The sequence below is a fragment of the Carya illinoinensis genome, chromosome 3, assembly GCF_018687715.1.
Source record: "Carya illinoinensis cultivar Pawnee chromosome 3, C.illinoinensisPawnee_v1, whole genome shotgun sequence".
Lineage (NCBI taxonomy): Eukaryota > Viridiplantae > Streptophyta > Magnoliopsida > Fagales > Juglandaceae > Carya > Carya illinoinensis.
Genome location: NC_056754.1, coordinates 38,510,479 through 38,536,651, shown reverse-complemented (window position 1 = coordinate 38,536,651; position 26,173 = coordinate 38,510,479). Strand labels below are relative to the sequence as shown.

Sequence of the window (26,173 nt, the reverse complement as noted above, 5' to 3'; positions counted from 1 at the left end):
GCTTTTGAGTGTTTTTTTTCGCTGAAATAGTTGTTTTTATTTTAATTAATATTTTAGTTATTTATTTTAATTTATTTTTAAAATTGTTTTTAATTTAATTGATGTTGTGTTTTATTTCTTTTAGTTGTTTACAGTTTTTAATATCTTCACGGCGGTTTAGTGTTGTTTTCCCGGACTGAGGATTAGACCTCATCTTTTCCCTACATCTCTTTTCCTTTTTCCTTTTCTTTTTCCTTTTTCTCTTTTTCTTCTTTCTTTCTCTTCTTTCTTTCTTTTTTTCTTTTTTTTCTTTCTTTTTCCCGCTCGACCACCCCGGCCTCTCTCTCTCTTCTCTCCTCTCTCACGCCGGAAGCTTCAACTCCCCGATCTACTGCCGTCCGGCCACCGTGCGGCTCACCGCCGGTACTGTTCGGTTCGTCTCCCTCTGGCGCACCTCCCCACCGAAAGTCACCCCCAACCGGCCGGCCGTTTGGCCGGAAAATCCCTTTAAAGCCCGCACGGCTTTAGCTCCGATCCGCCGCCGTCGCTCCACCTCCGGCCACCATTTCTTCCCCACTTCTTCACCGGTCCCTTGCCGTCCTAACCCACCTATTTCCGGCCTCCAACGACCACCGGAACAGCTCCTACGAGCTAGCTTTCCTTTTTGGGAAATCCGGCCTCCCACCGCCGTTTTTGCCGCCACCCACGGCCAACCACCACTTCCAATAGCTTCACAATCATCCCTAGACCATTCCCTATCAATCCCAAGCCCTAGTTTGTCCCCGTTCAAAAGTGGGTTTTTCACAACCCACGGCCACAGTGAATTTTCACTGTGATGTTGCTTTTTCGCCGCCGTTTGCAACGCCTCGTGTTTCTAAAATTGTCATATAGTGCTGTAAGTATTTTCCAAACCCTATTTTCAGATTTAAATATATATTGCTCATTCAATTTATTTATCTGTTGGTTGGTTGATTCCGGACTGAGTCCGAGGAGTTCGGGGGTCGGATGGATGGAGGACGGAGTTGCCTGTTTATTTGATTTATGTTGTTGGATTATTTTATTATGCATTGTTATGGCATTGCATGGTGAATGCACGTGTGTTTGTGAAATAGTGTGAAAAGCCTGTATATTGGCATAAGTGGTCTTACGGGTGCGTGTGTATCACGACCCCAAGCCGGGATGGGGTATTATCCCGGTGGAGCTCCTCTGGTCACTCGGGAGCGGAATAAACTGAGTGATGTAGCCTGGGTTGTAGCTAGACGACGGGAGCGGGGGCTAGGGGTTGCTTGGCTACGAACGCGCCGGGCGCGGAACCGGGCATCGCTCTACGCACCGACTTCGTGACCCTTCGCTGGTGAGGGCTAGAGGATGCTTGGCTACGAACGCACGGGGCGCGGAACTGGGCATCGCTCGTTAGGTGTCACAGGCATGGTGGTACTCTGCGGTGTGGCACTGGAGCCAGGGTGTGCGGATGACCCCTAGGGGAGGTCATGGTGCATACGGATAAAAATGGATTCTGGTTTGAGTCGGATAAAGGCTAAATGTGACTTTTGGTGTGTTTTTCGGAAAGGATGTGTTTTTGGGCCAAATGGGATTTTTGGCGTGTGTGGAAAATTATGTTTTATGGGCTTTGTGCATTGGGCATGTTTCATGCATTTTGTTTGAGTTCTATGTGTTTTTATCTGGTAGTGTTTGGGTTTTACTTACCTGCGGTACCATTTTTGGTTCCTAGCTTTTGGTGCAGAGTTGGAGGACGAAGAGGAGGAGGCTGAGCCCGAGGATGCGGCTCCGCCGGGTTGCTGATGCTATGCTTTATATTTGGTTTAAAACTGTATTTGTGTTTTTGTAATATTTTATTTATGTATGTTTTAAATAGCTTGTATTACGTTAAGAAAAATTCTGGTACTTAGTTATGACTTTCGTTATCCGCTGCGTGTTTCTTTGTACACATATGTTGCCTTGCACACACTCGGCACCCGTCGATAGGATGGTGACTCGAGTTGTCACCATCCGGACGTCTCAATTTCCCCGTGTTCGGGCATGGGGATTTGGGGGCGTCACAGGTGGTATCAGAGCGGTTTGGCTCTGGGTAAAACTACATGTCCCGTAGGCAGTACCAGAATGCTTTTTAAAGTTGTGTTTTAAAAATTATGTTAAGTACATTTGTTTTATTTATTTTATTTGTTTGAGCTTGTTTGTTTGTTTTTATTTATTTGGTTATGTTTTTGCAAGCTGGTTTCTTTTGTTTCTTGCTGTGTGGTGTTGGTTTTGTTTTTGTTGGTTTTATTTGTTTTCTTAAAGGAGGGTCAAGAGTGGTGTTGTGGCAGGAAAATGGGGAGACCAAGGAAATCTACCCAGGAACCACGGGACAATACCTCCCTGGATGACTCCATAGCCGAAGCAATACGGCAGATGACGGAATTTATGCAGCAGAGTGCAAGGTCTCAACAGACAGGGCCTTGGCCACAACAAGGGGGTCCCTGGCCACCATCAGGAGGGCCTTGTCCACCATCAGGAGGGCCTTGTCCACCATCAGGAGGGCCTTGTCCACAACAAGGAGGGTTTTGGCCACAACCATGAGGTCCTTGGCCATATCAGGGAGGGGCTTGGATGTATCCAGGAGGGTCCAGTAGCATGGTGCAAGCCGGATGTACCTATGAGTGCTTCCTGGCGCATAGGACTCCACACTTCACTGGAAATGAGGATCCACTTCAGGCTGGAAAATGGATCAAAGATCTGGAGAAAACCTTTGAGGTGTGTGGGTGCACTGAGGCACAACAAGTACTCTACGCCAGCTATCTCTTGCAAGGTACCGCTTCTGATTGGTGGGATACCAAGAGGGTGATGCTGGAATCTGAATTGGGATCTTTCGCTGCGGTGACCTGGCAGCGTTTCAAGAAGGAGTTCAATGACCGCTTCTTTCCTGCATCGGTAAGAAAGCAAAAGGCAAGAGAGTTCTCCAATCTGGTCCAAGGGGGCGCGACAGTGGAACAATACGCCCGGAGATTCATAGAACTTGAGCGATTTGCTCCTCACCTTGTCGCCATTGAGGAGATGCGAGCAGATCGTTTTCAGGAGGGGCTACGCCATGACATACGCCGTATGGTGGTCAGCCATCGGATATCCACTTTTCAGGAATTAGTGGATGTGGCCACCCTTGTGGAGCGGGAAAATAATCTGAGTGTGGACTCCCCTCTAGGGCATAAGAGGCGGAGTTTTTCTAGTGAAGGAAGTAGCTCGGGTTCGCCCCAGAAGTTTGTTCAGCGGACCGGAACTCGACCTCAAACGTCCTCAGGTGTTCGTATGGGAGGACGGGTGCCTATTTGTGGAGCTTGTAATAGAGCTCATGAGGGCGAGTGCCGGATGAGTAGCGGACCCCAGTGTTACCGGTGCGGCCAAGTGGGACATATCGCTCGGGATTGCTCCGTCAGAGTTCAAGGAAGCCGTGGAGGTAGACACGGTGGAAGAACCAACCCGAGACAAGCAGTGCAAGCCCGGGTTTATGCTGTCACACCCGGAGAGGTGGATGATGAGGCACCAGCGACCCATGATGCTGGAGTAATTACAGGTATGGATTAATTTAATTTAATTTTAAGTTGTTTTGAATTTTTGGTGTATGTGGTTTATTCTTTGCTTTTTGGATTTCATGGGTTGATGTGTTTGGTTCAGGAAGAGTCCGTTTGTATGAGTTTTATGCTTGTACTTTGTTTGATTCCGGTGCTTCACAGTCGTTTGTATTTTCCACGTTTGCTCGGGTGTGTAATTTGGTCACGGAACCGTTGCCGAAGTCTATGGTAGTGGCTCTACCCGATGGTGAGATGGTGTGGTGTTCCAAGGTTGCTTCGGGTTGCCCGTTAAATTTTGAGGGAAGGTTCTTGGATGCTGATTTGGTGGTGTTCAAGCTGTTGGGTTTTGATATCATCCTCGAGATGGATTGGCTATACCGATATTCTGCTAGTATTAATTGTAGAAGTCGGATAATTAGCTTTCAGCTTCCAGATGGTGATTGTCTGGAATTTGTGGAGAGTAGATTAAAAGAAAGCCGATAATTATATCGGCGATTCAGGCAAGAAGAGAGATTGCATGGGGAGCGGATGCATTCTTGGTGCAGTTGGTGTCCACGTCGTCTGAGAAGAAGTCTTTGGCAGACATTCCAGTTGTGGAAGAATTCCCCGATGTGTTTATGGATGACTTGCCCGGACTACCCCCTGTTCGGGAGATGGAGTTTGTTATAGACTTGGAACCTGGAGCGGCTCCTGTGCATAAAGCTCCTTATCGCATGGCACCGGCTGAATTGAAAGAGTTGAAGACTCAGTTGCAAGAACTGGTAGAGAAGGGATTTATTCAGCCTAGTACGTCGCTGTGGGGTGCACCAGTTTTATTTACTAAAAAGAAAGATGGAACCCTCCGTATGTGCATTGATTATCGGGAATTGAACAAGGTGACCATCAAAAATAAATATCCTCTCCCGCGGATAGATGATTTGTTTGATCAGCTTCAACGAGCAGCCGTGTTCTCTAAGATTGATCTGAGGTCGGGATACTACCAGCTGAGAATCAGAGACCAGGACGTGCCTAAAACTGCTTTCAGGTCGAGGTATGGGCATTATGAATTTAAGGTGATGCCGTTTGGGTTAGCTAATGCCCCTGCAGCTTTCATGGATTTGATGAATCGAGTGTTTTGACCTTATCTGGATTCCTTTGTGGTAGTATTTATTAATGATATACTGATTTATTCCCGAGATGTTGAAGAGCATGTGTATCATCTTAGTCTGGTACTTGAGAGATTGAGAGAACACCAGCTATAAGCCAAGCTCAGCAAGTGTGAATTCTGGTTAGAAGAAGTTAAATTCCTTGGGCATGTAATTTCCCGAGACGGAGTGGCGATTGATCCTAGTAAGGTAGAAGCCATTGCGCCCGATTACAGTGCGCGAGGTCAGGAGTTTCTTGGGGCTCGCCGGATACTACCGAAGATTTGTAGAGGGTTTTGCTCGCCTATCCGGACCTCTCACAGCTTTGACTCGGAAGAATACAGAATTTGTTTGGTCAGAGAAATGTGAGAGAAGCTTCCAGGAATTAAAGAACAGGTTGACGACGACACCAGTGTTAGCGCTCCCAGAACCGCATAAGCCATTCGTAGTCTTCAGTGATGCGTCTAAGTTTGGTTTGGGTTGTGTCCTTATGCAGGAAGGACGGGTTGTAGCCTATGCATCTCGTCAGCTAAAGGACCATGAGAAGAATTATCCGACGCACGATCTAGAATTGGCTGCGATTGTTTTTGCTCTCAAAATCTGGCGGCACTTCTTGTATGGGGAAGCTTGCGAGGTATTTACTGATCAAAAGAGCTTGAAGCATTTGTTTTCCCAGAAAAATCTGAATATGAGGCAGAGGCGATGGCTGGAGCTAATCAGTGACTATCAGTGTGAGATCAAGTACCACCCGGGGAAGGCTAATATAGTTGCTGATGCTTTGAGCTGGAAGTCACACTTGGAAGATGAAGCCGAGCCGTCAGAATTGGATTTGTTGCTTTGTGGGATGAGAAGGCTCCTTATAGAGAGTTCGCAGCAAGTGGAGATTTTGTCTTCAGTTCTTGATATTCGGGTAACTAATTTTGAAGAGTTGAAAACTCTCCAAAGAAAGGATCCGAAGCTACTGAACATCAGGAAAGGAGTCAGAAAATCTCGAGGGCCGTTGCATTATAGCATGGATATTGATGGGATACTTCAGTTCCGAGATCGCAGAGTGGTCCCCAAGGACTCTGAATTCAAAGAGAGGATCATGGAGGAAGCTCATGCGGCCCCTTATTTAGTTCATCCCGACAGTACAAAGATGTATCGGGACTTGAAGAAAATTACTGGTGGGAAGGAATGAAGAAGGACGTTGCCTTATATGTTGAGAAATGCCACACATGCCGTCAGGTAAAGGCCGAGCATTAGAGACCTGCAGGTATGCTCCAACCCCTCCCTATTCCTGAGTGGAAGTGGGATGACATCACGATGGACTTTGTAGTGGGTTTGCCGAGAACGCCTGGTGGGAAGAATTCTATTTGGGTGATTGTGGACCGGTTAACGAAGAGTGCACATTTTCTGCCTGTTAATAACACCGACTCTTTGGGTAAGTTGACCCGTTTGTATGTCAAAGAGATAGTGCGGCTACACGGCAGACCAAAGAGTATAGTGTCGGATCGAGACCCGAGGTTCACGTCGCAGTTCTGGAAGAGTTTGCAGGCAGCTTTGGGTACTAAGTTGAAGTTCAGTACTGCTTATCACCCGCAGACAGACGGCCAGTCAGAGCGCACCATTCAGACCCTGGAAGACATGTTGCGAGCATGTGTCATGGAATTCCAAGGGAGTTGGGAAAATCATTTGCCGCTCATCGAGTTTGCATACAATAACAGCTTCCATGCGACCATTCAGATGGCTCCCTATGAAGCTCTTTATGGGAGAAAGTGCAGGTCGCCCTTGTGTTGGGATGAAGTTGGGGAGAGTAGGATAATTGGACCCGAAATAATTCAAGAAATGCAAAGCCAAGTCCGGATCATCAGAGATAAAATGGCGGCAGCTCAGAGTCGCTAGAAGAGTTATGCTGATACCAGGAGGAGAGAGTTGTCGTTTGAAGTTGGTGATTGGGTTTACCTTAAAGTCTCTCCCATGAGAGGTGTTAAGCGTTTTGGTAAGAAGAGGAAGCTAGATCCGAGGTACGTCGGCCCTTTTCAGATTCTGGAGAGAGTAGGGTCCGTCGCCTATAGAGTTGCTTTGCCAGATTATTTTGAGAATGTTCATGATGTCTTCCACGTATCATCCCTGAAGAAGAGCTTTGGACAGCAAGAACCACGCTTCGTCGACCCAGCGGGTATTCTGTTGCAACCGGATCTCACTTATGAAGTTGTTCCGTCGCAGATCTTGGATTGGAAGGAGCAACAGTTGAGGTCCAAGACGATACCTTTGGTTAAAGTGGCTTGGGGAGATCCGTTAGCTCAAGACTTCTCTTGGGAGCGACCAGCGGACATGAGGGAGCAGTACCCGTACTTGTTCGAATAGAGAAGGTATGTATCTTAATCTTGATCACAGTTGGATTATGTGCTTTCTTGTGACTTGCTTTAAGTTGATGGTTGATCTTGCAAATTTCGAGGATGAAATTTGTTTTTAAGGAGGAGAGGATGTGATGACCCGCTTTTGAGTGTTTTTTTTCGCTGAAATAGTTGTTTTTATTTTAATTAGTATTTTAGTTATTTATTTTAATTTATTTGCGTTTTAAAATTATTTTTAATTTAATTGATGTTGTGTTTTATTTCTTTTAGTTGTTTACAGTTTTTAATATCTTCGCGGCGGTTTAGTGTTGTTTTCCCGGACTGAGGATTAGACCTCGTCTTTTCCCTACATCTCTTTTCCTTTTTCCTTTTCTTTTTCCTTTTTCTCTTTTTCTTCTTTCTTTTTCTTCTTTCTTTCTTTCTTTTTTTTCTTTCTTTTTCACGCTCGACCCCCCGGCCTCTCTCTCTCTTCTCTCCTCTCTCACGCCGGAAGCTTCAACTCCCTGATCTACCGCCATCCGACCACCGTGCGGCTCACCGCCGGTACCATTCGGTTTGTCTCCCTCCGGCGCACCTCCCCACCGAAACTCACCCCCAACCGGCCGGCCGTTTGGCCGGAAAATCCCTTTAAAGCCCGCACGGCTTTAGCTCCGATCCGCCGCCGTCGCTCCACCTCCGGCCACCATTTCTTCACCACTTTTTCACCGGTCCCTTGCCGTCCTAACCCACCTATTTCCGGCCTCCAACGACCACCGGAACAGCTCCTACGAGCTAGCTTTCCTTTTTGGGAAATCCGGCCTCCCACCGCAGTTTCTGCCGCCACCCACGGCCAACCACCACTTCCAATAGCTTCACAATCATCCCTAGACCATTCCCTATCAATCCTAAGCCCTAGTTTGTCCCCGTTCAAAAGTGGGTTTTTCACAACCCACGGCCACAGTGAATTTTCACTGTGACGTTGCTTTTTCGCCGCCGTTTGTAACGCCTCGTGTTTTCTAAAATTGCCATATAGCGCTGTAAGTATTTTCCAAACCCTATTTTCAGATTTAAATATATATTGCTCATTCAATTTATTTATCTGTTGGTTGGTTGATTCCGGACTGAGTCCGAGGAGTTCGGGGGTCGGATGGATGGAGGACGGAGTTGCCTGTTTATTTGATTTATGTTGTTGGATTATTTTATTATGCATTGTTATGGCATTGCATGGTGCATGCACGTGTGTTTGTGAAATAGTGTGAAAAGCCTGTGTATTGGCATAAGTGGTCTTACGGGTGCGTGTGTATCACGACCCCAAGCCGGGATGGGGTATTATCCCGGTGGAGCTCCTCTGGTCACTCGGGAGCGGAATAAACTGAGTGATGTCCCCTAGGTTGTCGCTAGACGGTGGGAGCGGGGGCTAGGGGTTGCTTGGCTACGAACGCGCCGGGCGAGGAACCGGGCATCGCTCTACGCACCGACTCCGTGGCCCTTCGCTGGTGAGGGCTAGAGGATGCTTGGCTACGAACGCGCGGCGAGCGGAACTGGGCATCGCTCGTTAGGTGTCACATGCGTGGTGGTACTCTGCGGTGTGGCACTGGAGCTAGGGTGTGCGGATGACCCCTAGGGGAGGTTATGGTGCATACGGATAAAAATGGATTCTGGTTTGAGTCGGATAAAGGCCAAATGTGACTTTTGGCGTGTTTTTCGGAAAGGATGTGTTTTTGGGCCAAATGGGATTTTTGGCGTGTGTGGAAAATTATGTTTTATGGGCTTTGTGCATTGGGCATGTTTCATGCATTTTGTTTGAGTTCTATGTGTTTTTATCTGGTAGTGTTTGGGTTTTACTTACCTGCGGTACCATTTTAGGTTCCATAGCTTTTGGTGCAGAGTTGGAGGACGAAGAGGAGGAGGCTGAGCCCGAGGATGCGGCTCCGTCGGGTTGCTGATGCTATGCTTTATATTTGGTTTAAAACTGGATTTGTGTTTTTGTAATATTTTATTTATGTATGTTTTAAACAGCTTGTATTATGTTAAGAAAAATTCTGGTACTTAGTTATGACTTTCGTTATCCGCTGCGTGTTTCTTTGTACACATATGTTGCCTTGCACACACTCGGCACCCGTCGATAGGATGGTGACCCGGGTTGTCACCATCCGGACGTCTCGATTTCCCCGTGTTCGGGTGTGGGGATTTGGGGGCGTCACAAAAGCATCTCTCTTTGCCAACCAATTATCCAATAGATGACAAGATATTTTGCAGGAATGTGACCCTATAGTTCATGTGAGAGATAAGGACTCCTGCTTTATTATTTAAATGATATTGGGGTATTTTGCTGGAATGTGGACTCAATATGTGGCGTCACGTCTCTTGTATAGAGATCTTGGCAATGATTCATGGTGTCGAGGGTGCCAACCAAGTGGTTAATACCAGGATGATTGGGTTAGGCATGTCGAGGTTGCCAACCAAGTATAAGATCGCAATGGAAAATATAGAAGTTTTGTTGGTAAACTAGACCTTGCAGTACTAGAAGTCTAAAACACAATTCAAAAATCATTACTATCATCTCTCATAAATATTAACAGAGTGACATACACCCAAAATGGTATGTTCATCGCCTAATAGGCAACAAGCCAAATAATGTTGGTTGCCCCTTTCCTAAAAGGCTAAGTACAACTCAAAATGATGCATGACTCATAAGACATAGATAGGCCTCTGTCTTTAGGGTTCATCGAGGTTGGCTCTTCCTCCTCGGACAAAAATTGCTAATGAGAGATAATGCTCCTAAAGATGAAATGAATAGTTAATCTAAACAATGAAAGGGCATATGTACATATTCTTTGGTGAGGAATTACGCTCTAAGGCATAGACACATGGGTCCATTAAACATGGCGAGGAATCACCCTCTTAGTAAAACACTTTTTTACATAAGTATGACGAGGAATCACCCACTAAAGGGTTACCCTCTAATGCAACGTACGTTAAAGCATTAGTATTATTTTGGCGATGAATCACAAGTCACTCTAGTAGTTCAAATCCATAAAATCTTATTGCTTTCATAAGCACAATTTCAATCACATAGATGCTCATCACATAAACATTCATCACACAGACACACATTGTCTGATGGGCAAATAGGGGATGAACTGCTCCACGGCTTGACATCGGAAAAATTCCTTTTATCCAATTGACATGGTGTAAGCCAACTAGTCTGTGCCCCAACACAGGTTGACTCTCATGAAGAGAACATATGTTGCACCGGATAATGTCTATCTGGCCAACCATTTTGAACACTAACACGTGATACGTTCTACTTCTCGACTATGAGGTGAGGTCAACACAATACCACACCATCCCAACCATTCATAAGGAATCCCTCTATCTATTTGAAGCTCGTGGTTATGTCTTACAAGAATGGGCTCGGGGAACTCCTCCCAAACTCATGATTCATAATATTACATGCAATCGTTGGACAACCAGGATCCTTGTACTTAGGAGGAATTCGCTGCTCAATTAGAGTACTAACTTGCTCTGCCAGAAATGTTGTCTTCTTAAAATCGTGCTTCCTCTTAATTGTATACAAATCTTTAAGAACTTTTGCATAAGTAAAAACTTGTTTAATAACATGCAAAAGAGGGAGGTTAATTTTTATAAACTTGAGGTTCTCCAAGATTTCATTGCTAGGATCCAAAGTTCGCTTATTTAGTTTTAAAGCTTGAGGAAATGGTACCTTAACTAGACTTTTTATTACCTCAGCTTCCTTGGGTAGCTCTGCACCACTATTGCTTTGATACTCTTCAACCTCTTTTAATTTATCAGTTGTTGGGATGTGTAAGGATTTGCCACTTCGTGTCATAATGGCATTAACATCTTTCAAATTTTCTTGTGCCATATGCTGACCTTGGGGTGTGAATTGAGCTTGAGAATGGAACTTGCCACTCTCATTCACATTCACACTCAAGTAGCTCATCATCTTGGATACATGGCTCTTTATATCTTTATTTTCTTCAACAACCTGCGTAATCAAATATTCAAACGTTTGATTAGTTTTACTCTGTGCCTCAATAAAAGCACGTAAAGTATCTTCTAATGGGCTCCTAGAAGAAGATGATGCATGATACGGTGCAGGGTAAGCTCTAGGTGGCTGTGTAGACTACTAGTTTTCAGATTTCCAGCTGAAATTGAGGTGATTACGCCACCCAAGATTGTAGGTATCGGAGAAAGGTGCATAAGGCTTATTGTACATACCGAAGGCATTACATTATTCCTCATACATTCCCCTCATTTCAGAAAATGTGGGACACTCTTGGGCTAGGTGATCTACCCCACCACACACAAAACATGGCCCAAAGGACTCTACACGAGTAGCCATGTGTGTTGGCTTTAAATCCTTAGTTATTAACACTTCTAACTCCCTATTAAGCATCTCAATTTTAGCATTTAGGTTATACTCTTCCCTGAGATGGTAAATTCCACCACCATTTAGGTTTTCTCCATGTCGTGACCTACTTGTGCTCTCAGTAGTACTAAGTCCAGTCTAAGTATGAACTTTTTCAGTAAGCTCATTGAGGTATTCTATTGCCTCATCAGGATCTTTTCTATAAGAACTCATCATTACACATCATCTCCACAAATTGGCGCTCTCTAGGTGTAAATTCCTCATAAAAATAGCTCACTAAGTTTCAATTCTCATACCCATGGTGAGGATACATACTCAACAACTCCTTAAATCTCTCACAAGATTGATACAAAATCTAACTATCCTTTTGTGCAAAGGTGGGGATTTGTCTTTTTACAGCGTTGGTCTTATATAAGGGAATGTATTTATAAATAAGACCTGAGTCATCTCATTCCATGATGACTCACTCAAAAATGAGTAGCACTAATGCTATCCCAAGTGCAGGAGGATGTCGTGTAATAATTAGGAATAAATTCCTAGATCGTCTCCTCAGGAAAAGTTGCTTAAAATTAAACTCGTTGAAAAAATGTGAAAAACTTCACAAAGAGAAAATAAAATGATGGTATATGCAATGGATGGAAAAAGGTACTAGTCATGGACTAGATTCATGTCTTTTGAATTTTTTGTTTGTTGGATTGGAATGTAAAGGACTAATAAATTAAACTCAGAAATTAATAAAACTAAATTAAGCATTAAACTAAATTAGAAAGTAATTAACAAAACATGAACGGAAAATTAAAAATGCCCAAAACTAAGATTCTAGAATTCATCTTTGTAATTAAATTACGAATTCTCAAAATAACATATAACAGTTGTAATTACTATTAAATGAAAACTTAAAGAAGTAAGAAAAATAAATAACACGAAATAAGTAAACAGAAACTCAAAAGTATTCTATAAACTTTAAACTGAAGTTAAATAAAATAGGGAATGAAAAATCTAAACGAAAACATCCTTTCACGATTCAATTGAAATTCGAAACAAAAAGGAACAATTTCTTACGTATCACTCTTGAAAATTAATTTCTAAACCTTTAATAAAAATTCTATAACAATTCCTCTGCTCTTCACGTATGATATTCAGAAAAATCAAAAACAAAAACAAAAGCTTAAAACCAAACCTTTCTTGCAATAAATTAAGGTAACACAATTAATTAGAACTTCTAAAACAATTTCTTTATGAAACAAAATAACACAATTGATTAAAAACTTCTAAAACAATTTCTTTTATTTTATTAAACAACTAGTAATGAAACAAACTAGTAATGAAACAAACTAGAAATGAAACAAACTAGTAACTTAATGGAAATTAAGGTATTACACTCAATGAAATACAATTCTGGAACAAATATTAATACACTAAAAAAAATATGCTAAAACAACAAAGCTTTGAAACTAAAAGGAGAAACAAAATTTCTTAAAACAAAAAGGAGCTAATTCTTTCAAATACATAGCAGAAAATTGTGTGTTGAGTTGTGTTTTTCTAAAATTGAGTTGCCCTCAATTGTCCTCCTCTAAAGCTTCGATGTGCACCTCATTTTATAGCCAAACATCTTGGTTACTTCATCTCTCATTCAATTGGTTTTGCATTCACACCTAACAACCAAGTCTTCAATCTTGCTTTCACACTCAATTTCGGCCACTTGCATTCCTCTTTCTTTATTTTGTGTCTTGCATTGCATTCCTCTTCAATTGCCGTGTCTTCCATTGCATTCCTCTTTCTTTATTTTATTCAATTGGTTTATTAATTCAAACCAAACAACCAAGTCCAACATGCCTAACTTCTTGCCTAACTCTTGCCTAACTCTTGCACGGTTTCTTCAATTTGTTTCTTCAATTTGTTATTTCAATTTCAGCACATGTTCCTTCATTCACCTACTGCTTTGACCGGTCCAAACTAATTCAATTCATTCCCCCAACTACAATTCACTTCAGCCGACTTCTCTTCAAGATTCAAGCACGGCATCTCTTGAATTTGTCACATGTTTTCTTTCTTTCTTCCTTCATTTCAGTTTTTGTTTAATTCAATGGAAAGGAAGCAGCCTTTTATGACTTTTTCAATGTTAAATTTGGTGGAGAGCAGCAGCCTTCTTCTTCATATAGTTTCGGTGGACAGCAGCCCTTTGATTTCAATAACTTCTTCCTTCATTTCGGTGGACAGCAGCAGCCCTCTTCTTCCAATCCATCACATGTTCCTCACCTTAATTTAGCTGCAACAACCAATGTAAGTTAAGCCAAACCAGCAGCCTTCCAATTAATGTATAATTTAGGTGGGTTGGAAATGAGTTGGTGGATTTATTTGAGTGTGAAAAGGGATCCATTGGTGAGATGGTAGCTAGCCGAAATGAGGTTAGATGGAGTTAGGATTGTTTAAATGGTGGGAAGGCTCAAGACAAAGTATGATCAAGGCATGAACATAATGAACCATGGTATGCATGAAAAATAGAGATGGAGATTAAAAGAAAACACTCAACAATAAAATAACACAAATGCAAAATTAGCTTGAGCAACTTCCATTCAAAGATGGCAAGAAGTGTTTCTATCTTTTGAGGTTCATGAATTGAACCCAAAAGATGAAAAGATAGCTCAAGAAACTTTATGAAGAATAAGAAAAACAATGGTACAAATGCAAATGATAATGGAAAGCAAGAAAAATTATGAACTAGAATGCAAGTAATCAATAGTTGGTAGAATTCAAGCATAAATTCATGCTTTTAATCAATTAAAATCACAACTTTGATTTATTCATTTTAACCATTTTTCCATTTAAAACCAATAATAATGTCATGATGAATTTAAAATACATTGGTTTTAAATAGTTAAAATGTGCAATATTTCAGCTCAATCACATGACCCAATAGATCGTGGTCTCAGCAAATATATCTAACTCTTAGTTTTATCCTTCAAAGAGAAAAGAAAGAACTTAAGTCTCACAACATCATCGATTGTATTTTGACTATGAAAAGTCGCAACTACTTCCTCAAACTCCCTAATGTGCACATATAGATTTTCATTTTTCAAGCCATGAAAAGTAGAGAGCAACTGTATCATTTCTATTTTAAAATCCAGTTGGCAAATATTAGCTGGAAACATGATGCATGATGGTGTGGCTGTGCGTGTTGGATTGAGGTAATCCTGAAGAGTCCAAGTGGGATGATCTCAGTGTTCACTCATTTCCTCAGAATTAGAAGAATTAACGAACAAATGATTAGAAAAATTTGACTCTAACACAGGTCTACAAGCAAATCGACCCAAGGTATTTCTATACCTACGCATACAAGGTATAGAAAAATGCAACAATAAAAAACAAAACTACAAAAAGAAAAAAAAAATAAAAATAAAGATGCGGCAAGCTAAAAGAGGGAATGAAGTTTCTGCTTTTACAAACTGTTGAAAAGAAAAACTATCTAGCAATTCTTCTACCGTCTCCCTAGCAACCGTGCCAAAAATTTGATTACGCCCAAAGAATAATGGGGTAGGTGTAGCACAACTTTTGGGTGTCGATTCCATAGGGAGACAAATTAAAAGAGTAGCAGAAGAAACAAATAAACTAAAGAAAAATATCAAATGATTAATGGAGAATAAAGATTAATTTTAAATGTAAATTAAAGTGAAGCAAAGTGACTAACGGAAAAATACTCGAATTTGACGAATAGTAAAGCATCGGAAATCTTTTACACAAATCCAGTATTTTAATTACTCTTAATTTATTGAATAACTCAATTGGGAACTCAATTTCTAAAATTCTCAATCGGAAGGTATAGAATTATAAACCAAAATTAAACCAAATGTAACCCTTAGAAAAATCATTCACTACTTTCAAAATACGTAAATTATTATCACTATTGAGAAAATCTAATCACGACAATATACTCAGGGAGCAATATTGCAATGAAGAATTAAATTAATATAGATAAATAATGGAGCCAAACATAATTAAAGAATTAAAACACTTTTTTTTGTTTTACTTTTTTGTTATTTAGTAATCAAAGAAATGTTTTTTTTTTTTTTTTTTTGTGATGTTGTGAATTTTTTAAAAGTAATAATTAAAAATATAAAAAAATGAATAAAAAAAATAAAATTTGCCTTCTTCTATGGGTATTTAGGCTACATCTCTTGGGAGATGTGGCAGTACTTATAACTATATATCTTCTCCAATGTTACAAATGAGTCTTTTTAGATCTTGTTTGGTTAGGCAGTTTATTAAGAATTAAATAAAATATTGTTATAATATAATTTTTAATTTGAGATTTGAAAAAATTAAATTATTTATTATATTTTGTATATAAATTTTGAAAAAATTGTAATGATTATATGACATGAAATGAGATGAGATAGTTTAATTTTTGTAACTAAACCAACCCAGTTTTCCTGATTCATATCTTTTGGTTTTCTAAACTCCTTTATTTTATGTTTTGTAGCACAAGTGGCATACTATGTCTCTTTCATTTCAAGTAGGTCCAATTTAACATATTCTAATAATTCTTTTATTTTATTTTTATCAAAACTTTCTTTATAATCAAGACAAACAAATTAGAACCATATCCCTCTCTCACGCACGTGCATACACACATAGAAGTTCGCATGTGCATAGATACACTCTATAAATAAGAGTGGATTAATTAGGGAGAACTAAAGCTACAACAACCTATATACTCTCCAATATTAAGGCCTTCTACATTGTAAGCATTAGATACAACTTTTCATCTTATCTAATCTCATCTAATCTAATAATTACAACTTTTTCAAATTTCTATACAAAATAAAATAAGTAATTCAACCTTTTCAAATTCCAATACAAAAATAATATGAAAACAATATATTCTAATACTATATTATTCAACTTTCAGTTTTAATCTCAACTTATCTCATCTCATCTCTAAAAACAAATGAAAGTAGGAAAATTTGAGACCATCCATCCAAGTGCTAAGAAACAATCTTTTTCGAACACCCAGGAGGATACGAAACACGGGCCACTCTAGGGCAGAATCGCTAGAGGAAGGGAAGGATTGCTGGAGGGAGGGAAGGATGATCTGATAATTTGAGCTCTAGGGACCTTTTTGACATTTCACCACAATTCGAAGAGTAAATTACTATCAAGCCCCATTCATCCACAGATAGGCCCTTATTTGGGACTATACCTAGCAGTTCTCAGTTACTAAATGCTCCCCTTCAACTTCCATCGCTGCCAACATCATTTTGGATGAAAAAAGACTACAAATTTGGTTTCTACTAAACTCATATGAGTAGTGTACGGTGTATGGTGGCTTGCCAGCCATATAAAACCAAGGGATTTTCCACCTTCAACATAAAATACATTAAAGAGAAATGATATTTGTAGTCTTAGGATATATATAACTTCCATGTACTTTTTCTAAAAACAAATGGATAAGTATAGGATCCACATGAAAAAGTTAATTTTTTTAATAATAGAGTCCATTCTTTTTTAAATGTAGTGCGCGGGACTTGCATACCCTAAGACTAGCATTACTCATATACCAAATTCTTTCCAAGAATGTGCATTAGAGCAGCTGATGAATTGTCGTGCCTTTCAATGAACCCATTAGTCAATAAGCTGTCCAAGGTGTTAAGGTACTCTATAACAGCCAGCTAGCTAAAAAGAGAGCAATATTTCTAAGAATGTGTCCCTTGAACCATAGTAATTTATTCCATTAAACAATCTGGTTTTGCAAGCATATTCGTCCAAGTTGCATACTTCAACACTGAAGGGATGTCCGGGGCTTGACTATATTCCCCAAGTTGTAAGAATTTCCAATTCATGTATAATATTCACATATTATTGAATTTTAACAAGCACTATTGAAATTTTGATTTTTTCGAATTTAATTTTGGTTTCTTGAGTTAATGATTTGATTTACTGTATCAATGTAATATGAGTTATAAAAAGGCAAGAGGAAAGATTACCCTTATAACAAGACCAATATTCAATCAGAGACTCGTAAATAGTCATGTTTGTCAAGAAATGATGGCCACTCAATGATCTATCACTGTTTGTCCAGCACGCCAAATTTGAATGAATAATGATAGATAAGTCACATTTTGCAACATATTTCATAAATTATTTTTATAAAGTCAAGTTACTTTTATAAATTATTCTATAAAAATATTATCTATTTAAAACATAATTATATAAAATGTTATGAAAAAATGTTGTGTATAAATCATTTTTCGATTTGAATATATCCAATCACAAATTCTAATATATTTATATTTAAATATAACTCATTCAAACATATAAAATATTATTATTTCTAAATCAATTCAAATTATTCACCATATCACATCCATCTAAATGCAGCCTACTATTGTGAGTCAAGACACACCCCATAGGTCTAGACTTGGGGTCAATAAAGTAAACAAATCTGTCAAACTAATTACAACATTGTGGACTTTTAGATTGTGACACCTCCAACTCTAACATACGAACACGTGGAAATTGAGGCGTCGGGATGATGACAACATGGGTCACACACCCCAACAACAAGTGTTAAGTGTGTGTACATGCAACATGTGTAAGACAAAAGACGCAGCGGATAAGTTAAGTCGATCAACTAAGTATCAAAATTTGTTTAAACACAATTTCACTTAAATACAAGAGTTTCAAAATAATACAGTTATCCAGTAAAGGTATCATAAAACCACAATATAAGATCCAAAATATAATTAGTCTTCTCTCTCTTTCTCTCTCTCTAAGAGGCGATAGAGGTGAAGTTTTCTTCTTGCTCTTGGCAAGGGTAGTCTCTTGATCCTTAGGTTGAGGAGCTTTAGTTTAGTTTAGTTATTCGTTTCCTTTAAGACACGGTCGCTGAAGCTATCTAGGGAGATACAACTCCAGAGTTATCCCAAAGGAAGAAGTTAGTGGAGAGACTTGGAAGTAAACAAAGACCAAGGGAGAGGATACGGGGAAGGTAGAGGATATGGCAGATTCCATTCTGGAAAAGTGGGACAAACTCAAACTAACTGACGCTGAACAAGCGGAGGTGCAGTTTGACCTGTCCGCTGATGGCATTGCCTTTAGACGAGGCACTCTCTGCCTGCTGGGTCTTATTGTGGCAGATAAGGTGGTCAATAGGGAAGCATTCAAAGCAACCATGGTCCAGATTTGGAAGCTACGAGGAGGAGTTCAGTTTAAAGGAGTGGGCACCAATCTGTTCCTGATCGAGTTCCAAAACGCAAGTGACATAGCTAAGGTAAAGCTAGGAAGACCCTAGCAGTTTGATCATAATTTACTTTGTCTTGAGGACTATAATGGCCTGGTTGCACCAGGGGAGATGGTTTTTGACAAAGAACCTATGTGGGTGCAGCTGCATAACATCCCCCTAGGTGGCATGACCAGGAAAGTGGGGAGAAACATAGGGGAGCTGGTAGGCGAAGTGCTGGAAGTTGATGTTGATAAAGAAGGAGTTGGCTGGGGGCCTTATCTGCAGGTTAACATTTCTGTTAATATTACAAAACCCCTTATGTGGGGTGTTGTGAGCTCTTTCAATGGCAACCGAGTATGGATCCCTTTTCGATATGAAAGGCTGCCCTCTTTCTGTTTTAGCTATGGCATCATCAAGCATGGAGCAGTAGGGTGCGAGAAGACGGTACAAATGAGATCCATGCATGGGAAGGAGGAGCTCCAGTATGGGGCATGGCTACGAGCTGCTTACCAAAAGCATTCCACCAGAGATATGCAGGGTGGACTCGATGAAGAGGGAGGTACACCAGAAAGCAGCGCTGGGCGTAAGGGTGATGATGATGACGTGGCCCAGTCATTTCCACCACAGGAGAAGATGTCAACCAGTCCTGACAGGGTTGAAGACACACAGCTCAATCCCAGAAGCCAAGATTACCCACGTGGGGGTCTGTCAACTACGATATGACAAGACTGTACTAGCCCACTACTAGGTATGCCTGAACCACCTTGCCCTGAGGGACTTTCCAAGGAAGGGGAGACAGCTAGATCAGGAAACCATACGATAGGTTTTACTGACAATAGTAGGGGAAAAAGTTTAAATAGAAAGTCAACAGGGAGTGAGGGGCTAAAGGAAAATCAAGATCCTATCACAGTACTTGGCACCCTTTCCCAACAGAGCTCTAAGGCTCGAGGCATGACCAAGAGGGACCTTAGTATCCTAAGTGAACGTGACATGAATAACACTATGTGTGCCAATGAACAAAGGAGGGGTAGAACATGGAAAAGAAGGCCCGGATTGAATGTTACAAACCCCTAACCTGGATGAGATAGTGCATGACTATGATAGACAGGTTAACACAGCTACTAAAACTACTAAAAGACCTGGAAGGCACAACATGTCAACAAGGAAGAAACTGAAAGCTACCATGATGTTGGTAGATGAAAACATGAGTGAAGAGGCAGAGGCTGGAGAACAGCCCTGCCTAATAAAATGAAGTGCATCAGTTGGAACTGTCGTGGGCTTGGGAACCCACGGGGAGTTCGAGCACTTCGTGACTTGGTCAGGAAGGAAGTTCCCATGGTTTTGTTTCTACAAAAAACAAAACTACATGTTACAAAAATGGAGTCTGTAAGAAGAAAGGTGGGGTATGAGTGCTGTTTTGCAGTGAGTTGTGAAGGGAGGAGTGGGGGGTTGGCAATTTTGTGGCAAAAGGAAACTAAACTTAGTATACAAAGTTTCTCAAAGAACCATATAGATGCTAGGATCTATAGTGAAGAGGCTGATAGACAGTGGCACTTTACTGGTGTGTATGGCCATCCTGAGACTGAACTGAGGCAGGAAACGTGGAGTATGATTAAAACCTTGAAGGGAGTAGACACTGATCCTTGGTTGGTATGTGGGGATTTTAATGAGGTGCTATGTTGGCAGGAGAAGAGGGGTGGCAAAGGTAGACCTGAACGACAAATGAAAGCATTCAGACAGCTTATAGATGACTGCTCATTAATTGACTTTGGGTATGAGGCACATCCTTTCACTTGGTGTAATAGAAGGGAAGCCCAACACTTTAGCAAATCAAAAGTGGCTAGATTGTTTCCAGAATTATGCAGTCGTGCATGGGATGGCAGCCTACTCTGACCACCTCCCAATTATCTATTTTTCAAGCAGTGAAAAGAGAAGCACAAGAGGCAAACTGTTTAGGTTCGAGGCCATGTGGGCTGAGGATGAGGATTGTGAGAGAGTTGTAGCTGACTCATGGAAGAGTAGAATAGGTGATAACCCTATGAACAGATTCAAGACACAAGTTAAGGCCTGTTCTCAAAGCTTAACACGCTGGAACAAGATCAAGTTTGGAAGAGTGCAGAAGAAGATACAACAGGCCAGGGACCACTTACAGCAGGTGCAGGATAGAGACCCCTACCATATCCAAGTGGAACTGCACCAAGAGGCACGAAACCAGCTGCAAATCTGGTTGGAAAGGGAGGAGATTTTATGGCACCAGAGAGCTAAGTCACTGTAGTTGCAAGGGGGTGATCAGAATACAGAGTACTTTCACCAGAAGGCTTCCTTGAAAAGATCTAAAAAGTGGATAAAGGGCTTAAAGGATGAATCAGGTGAATGGCAAGTTGGACAAGGAAGGGATGCAATGATCATGAACTATTTCCAGAATCTATTTTCAGCAACTTCTCAGAATCCTAACTTAGAATTCTTAGCTGGCATGGAGGGTAGAGTGACTGAGGAGATGAATAAGGACCTGTTGAAAGAATTCAAAAGAGAAGAAGTAAAGGATGCTCTGGACCAAATGCACCCCTACTAAGGCACCTGGACCTGATGGCTTTTCTCCTACATTCTATCAGAAGTACTGGCATTTAGTTGGGAAGTCCACGACTGATGCTGTGATGCAGGCCCTACAAAGTGGTACCCTCCCACTTACCATCAACCATACTTTCATCACTCTAATCCCAAAGAAGAAAAAGCCTGAAAAGATTACTGAATTTAGGCCAATTAGCTTATGTAATGTGGTATACAAACTGATTTCGAAGGTCCTGGCTAATAGACTCAAACCAATTCTGAATCAAGTTATTTCAAGCTCTCAAAGTGCTTTTGTCCCTGGAAGGTTAATTAGTGATAATGTGCTGGTGGCATATGAGGTGATCCATTTTCTGAGAAACAGAAGACAAGGAAAGGAAGGCTACATGTCTATTAAACTAGATATTAGCAAGGCCTATGATAGGCTTGAATGGGGGTATTTGGAGGCAGTGATGAGTAGAATGGGGTTTCACTCGAGGTGGACTCAACTAGTCATGATGTGTGTCAAGACAGTCTCTTTCTCAGTTTTAATAAATGGAGAACCAAAGGGCCCTATCCATCCCTCTCGAGGCATAAGGCAAGGAGACCCTCTGTCTCCTTACCTTTTTCTCATAGGAACTGAAGGACTAATAAGTCTCTTGAAACAAGCAGAGCTGTCCAGGAGCATAGCTGGGGTCAGAATATGTAGAGGGGCACCAAGGATATCGCATTTGTTGTTTGCAGACGACAGTGTACTTTTCTGCAAAGCCAATAGGACAGAGAACAACCACATACAGCAGCTACTTGAGCGGTATGAAGAGGCTTCAGGGCAAAAAGTAAACAAAGATAAAACTTCCATGATCTTCAGCAGGAATGTAGACTCTAACCAACAGAGGGAGTTAATGAGCTTGTGGGGGGTCCAACACTTTCAGTAATACGATAAATACCTGGGCCTACCTCCTCTAGTGGGTAGATCAAAGACAAGAGCATTTTCAGACATCAAGCACAAGGTATGGACTAAGCTACAGAACTGGAAAGAGAAACTGTTGTCTCAGGGGGATAAGGAAATATTGATAAAGGCAATGGCACTCTCCATCCCAACCTAGACTATGAGCTGCTTTAAACTACCAGGAAGCTTATGTCATGAGTTGGAACAAATGATGGCACGTTTTTGGTGGGGACAGAAACAGGAAGAACACAAAATCCACTGGGTAAGCTGGACTAAGATGTGTGATCATAAGCAGGCTGGAGGACTAGGTTTCAAAGACTTGAGGACCTTTAATGATGCCCTTCTTGCCAAACAAGGGTGGAGAATCATGCAAGAACCAGCTACCTTGATCCATAAAGTCTTCGAAGCAAGGTATTTCCCAAATGAGGCCTTTCTTAAGGCCAAACTAGGCTTCAATCCGAGCTTTGCATGGAAGGGGATTTGGGAAGCAAAAAAATTGGTAACTCTGGGCTGTAAGTGGAGAGTGGGATCAAGACAGACAATTAAAGTATGGGAAGACAATTGGATACCTGGGCTCCCCCCTCTGGGTAGAAATGAAGTAACTGCAACAGTCTATGACCAGGATGCAACAGTCGATAGCCTAATGGACCCTCAGACTAAGTGGTGGGATGCAGAAAAGATAAGGACCTTACTACCTACACAAGCAGCAGATGAAGTTATTAAAATAGTGCTAAGCAACAGCAAACCATAAGACAAGATAATCTGGGACGCTGAGTCTCATGGTAGGTTTACAATAAAGAGTGCATATCGGGTTTTCAAAGAGGCAAAACAGAACAAGACAGACAGTGAGGGTTCAAGAAGAATGGGGAGGCAGAAGCTGTGGAAGGACCTATGGAGCCTGAAGATCCTAGCAAGATTTTCGCATGGAAGGCCTGTAAAGAAAGCCTGCCAACAAAGCATAACTTGATGCAAAAGAAGGTTCTGAGTGAAGACATGTGTAAGATGTGCAACACAGAAACTGAGGATGTAGCTCATGCTTTGTGCTTCTGCCCTTCAGTAAGAGAGGCTTGGGAAAAACAGCTACCTGTTATCTTCAACTCTGACCTTCCAAACATGTATGGGGATATAGCTGGGTTTATCAGTGGCCTACAACAGAAAGATCAGTTAGAGTTGTTCTTCCTAGTCTCATGGAGCTGCTGGTATAGACGAAATGTTTCAACCTTTGAAGACAAAGTCATTCATGTTGAGTAGGCCATAGCCCATGCCCTGGCTGTCCAGCATGTTTATAAAGCAACCCGTGGCCAACCTTTGAAGGCTGTGAGGCACCATTGCCGTTGGGAATTCCCCCTACCAGGAGTCTTCAAGTTGAATGTGGATGGGGCAACCTTCTTGAACCAACACAGTGCAGGCATTGGGGCCATCTTGAGAGACAGTAAAGGAGAAGTGTTAATGGCAGCAAGTAAGAAGGAACATGAAGTCAGAGATGCAACAAGTATTGAGATGCTTGCAATTTTCAGGGGACTACAGTTGACTGCTCACCTGGGAATTCAACACCTCATCATAGAAAGTGATGCACTGACCTTAGTTCAGGAGCTGCAGAAACCAAAACCCTCAATGGCATTGGTTGGGAACGTGATCAGGGATACTAAAGAGCTTATGAGCCTCTTCCATATGTGTGAAGTTAGGTATACTATGAGGTCGTGTAATGAAGCAGCACATAAGCTTGCAAGACATGCTTGGCATGTAAGTAATATTAACTTGTGGTGGGGATCTTTCCCTGATGTAATTGCTCCAGTCCTATGGACGGAGAGACAGTTGTAATGCTGATATTTCTACTATATGAACAGTTTTATTCCATCAAAAAAAAAACCACAATATAAGATCCAAAGTGGGAAAATAATTCTCAATATAAGCAAGTGGCATCAAATCATTTCTTCGGTGGGGCCGCATCCTCAGGCTCAGCCTCTTCATCATCTGCATTAAAATCTACGGTATCAAGAAATGGTATTGCATGTAAGTAATACTCCAAACAGCCCACAAAATAAAAATACATTAATGCAACAACAATATGCATGCACATGATGACAGATGCATGGGACCCAAAAATCATCTTTTCCCAAAATGAATAATTTTCCACGCACGCCAAAATCTCATTTGGCCCAAAAACACATTAAAACATCTACCATTTTCCTAGAAAATGACCCAACATAAATTCTACAATTTTCCTAGAAAATGGTCCACATATCCTTTAATCAAATCTCACCATTTTCTAGAAAATGGCTTATATATCCAATTTTAACCGTATGCACCATGATCTCCCCTAGGGATCATCCGCACACCTTGGCTCCCTTTGTCACATCATGGATAATGACCATGCGTGTGACTTCGTAATGAGCGATGCCCAGTTCTGCACCCAGCGTGTTCGTAGCCAAGCATCCTCTAGCCTCTGTTAGCAGAGGGGCCATGGAGTCGGCATGAAAGCATTACCATCCTGTTTGATCCCGTTGTTGTCTAGTGACAATTCAGGGGACATCACTCAATATATTCCACTCCCGAGTGACAAGAGGAGCTCTACCGAGATAATGCCCCATCTCGGCTTGGGGTTGTGATACACACAAACTCAAAAATCCATTTAACACATGAAAACCCAATTTTCATTTCCAACAGATGAACATGCGTGCACCATGCAATGTATACAACAAGACAAAAAAATATCCAACAAATCCCAACATCAACCAATCCCACAAATGACTCTGTTCTCCATTCCATCCGACCCTCGACTCCTCGAACTCAGTCCTGCACAACCAATCCCACAAACGACTCCGTTCTCCATTCCATTTCACAGAATATTTGTTAATGCAAAAATATATTTAAATCTTAAAGGTTATTTGGAAAATACTTACAGTGCTTAAAGCCAAATCTGGAAGATGAAAGGTCACGCCCAAGTGGCGGAGCAGTGGCAGACAGTGCTTTCCAAGCAATGGTCGTGGGTCTCAAAATACCCAAATTTGAAAGGAGACAAACGAAGACTAGGGAAGGCTAGGGTAGGGCTTAGGGCTGTGGTGAAGTTAGTGGTAGTGATGGTTGGCTGTGGGTGGCGGTTGAAGGTCGAAAAGCACAAATCAGAGAATGCAACGGATGGGCTTTACTGGTGGCGGATTGGAGTTGGGGAAGGGTGGGTTAGGTTTGTTGCCCAGATAACTAACACAAGAGGGGGGGTGAATTGAGTTGTATAAAAAAATAACAATTATAAATCAAATATACAATATAAAATATAAACAAAATACGAAATAGCAATAAATATAAAGAGTAAGGGTAAGAGAGAACCAAACTTAGTATGTTAACGAGGTTCAGCCCCACTGCCTACGTCCTCGCCTCAAGCTACCCCTTGAGAATTTCCAAATTCACTATTCAACCTCCTTCAGGTGGAGATAGAAACCTATTACACCTTTGAACAACACCGCTACAAAGGATCCCTGTAGAACACCCTCTACACTTGCAATCACCTTACACGTGGTGATTCAACTATTCCCTGTGTAGAACACTTTCTACACATACAAGGGTTATACACACCCTTTTACTGATACAAGAGCTGATAGTGGGTAGGTTATCAGAAAACACTCCTCAATGAGTGGAATAAGAACAATACAGTGCAAACTATATCTCTCAAAATGAACAAGAATTAAGGCTCAATGCTTAGAGAAGAGAGAATGAAAGCTTTAAATGAATGTTGTATGCTCTGGATGTTGTGAATGTAAAACTCTCAAATGATCTATTTATAGGCATATGAGACTTTATATTCAAATTTAAAAAGATTCACATGTCAAAGACAACATCATTCACTTTTTCAAAAAATTCAAATACAAGGTTCTTCTTTTTCAATTGTCAAAGACAACATCATTCATTTTTCAAAAACTTCAAACCTAATCTTTTACTTTTGGCATATGACAAAAAGAGCACACTTTACTTTTCAAAAAATTCAAACCTAATCTTTTAATTTTTGCATATGACCAAAAGAGCACACTTTACTTTTCAAATTTTTCAAACAAAATCATCTACCTTTTGGATAAGTCAA

General features: G+C 41.1%; 1 protein-coding gene across 1 annotated transcript; it reads left to right on the top strand.

The window, feature by feature from the left end:
• Positions 1–22,989: 22,989 nt before the first annotated feature.
• LOC122304773 lies at positions 22,990–23,919 on the top strand. The gene is made up of 2 exons (XM_043117038.1): positions 22,990–23,280; positions 23,350–23,919. Exons 1-2 carry the CDS (start codon positions 22,990–22,992, stop codon positions 23,917–23,919), a joined length of 861 nt encoding a protein of 286 aa, XP_042972972.1.
• Positions 23,920–26,173: the final 2,254 nt, after the last annotated feature.

Coding starts and splice junctions, on each gene's coding strand:
- LOC122304773 (XM_043117038.1), top strand. CDS start 22,990: ATGGAGCCTGAAGATCCTAGCAAGATTTTCGCATGGAAGGCCTGTAAA. Junction 23,281..23,349: donor AGTTAGAGTTGTTCTTCCTA/GTCTCATGGAGC, acceptor CATGTTGAGTAG/GCCATAGCCCATGCCCTGGC.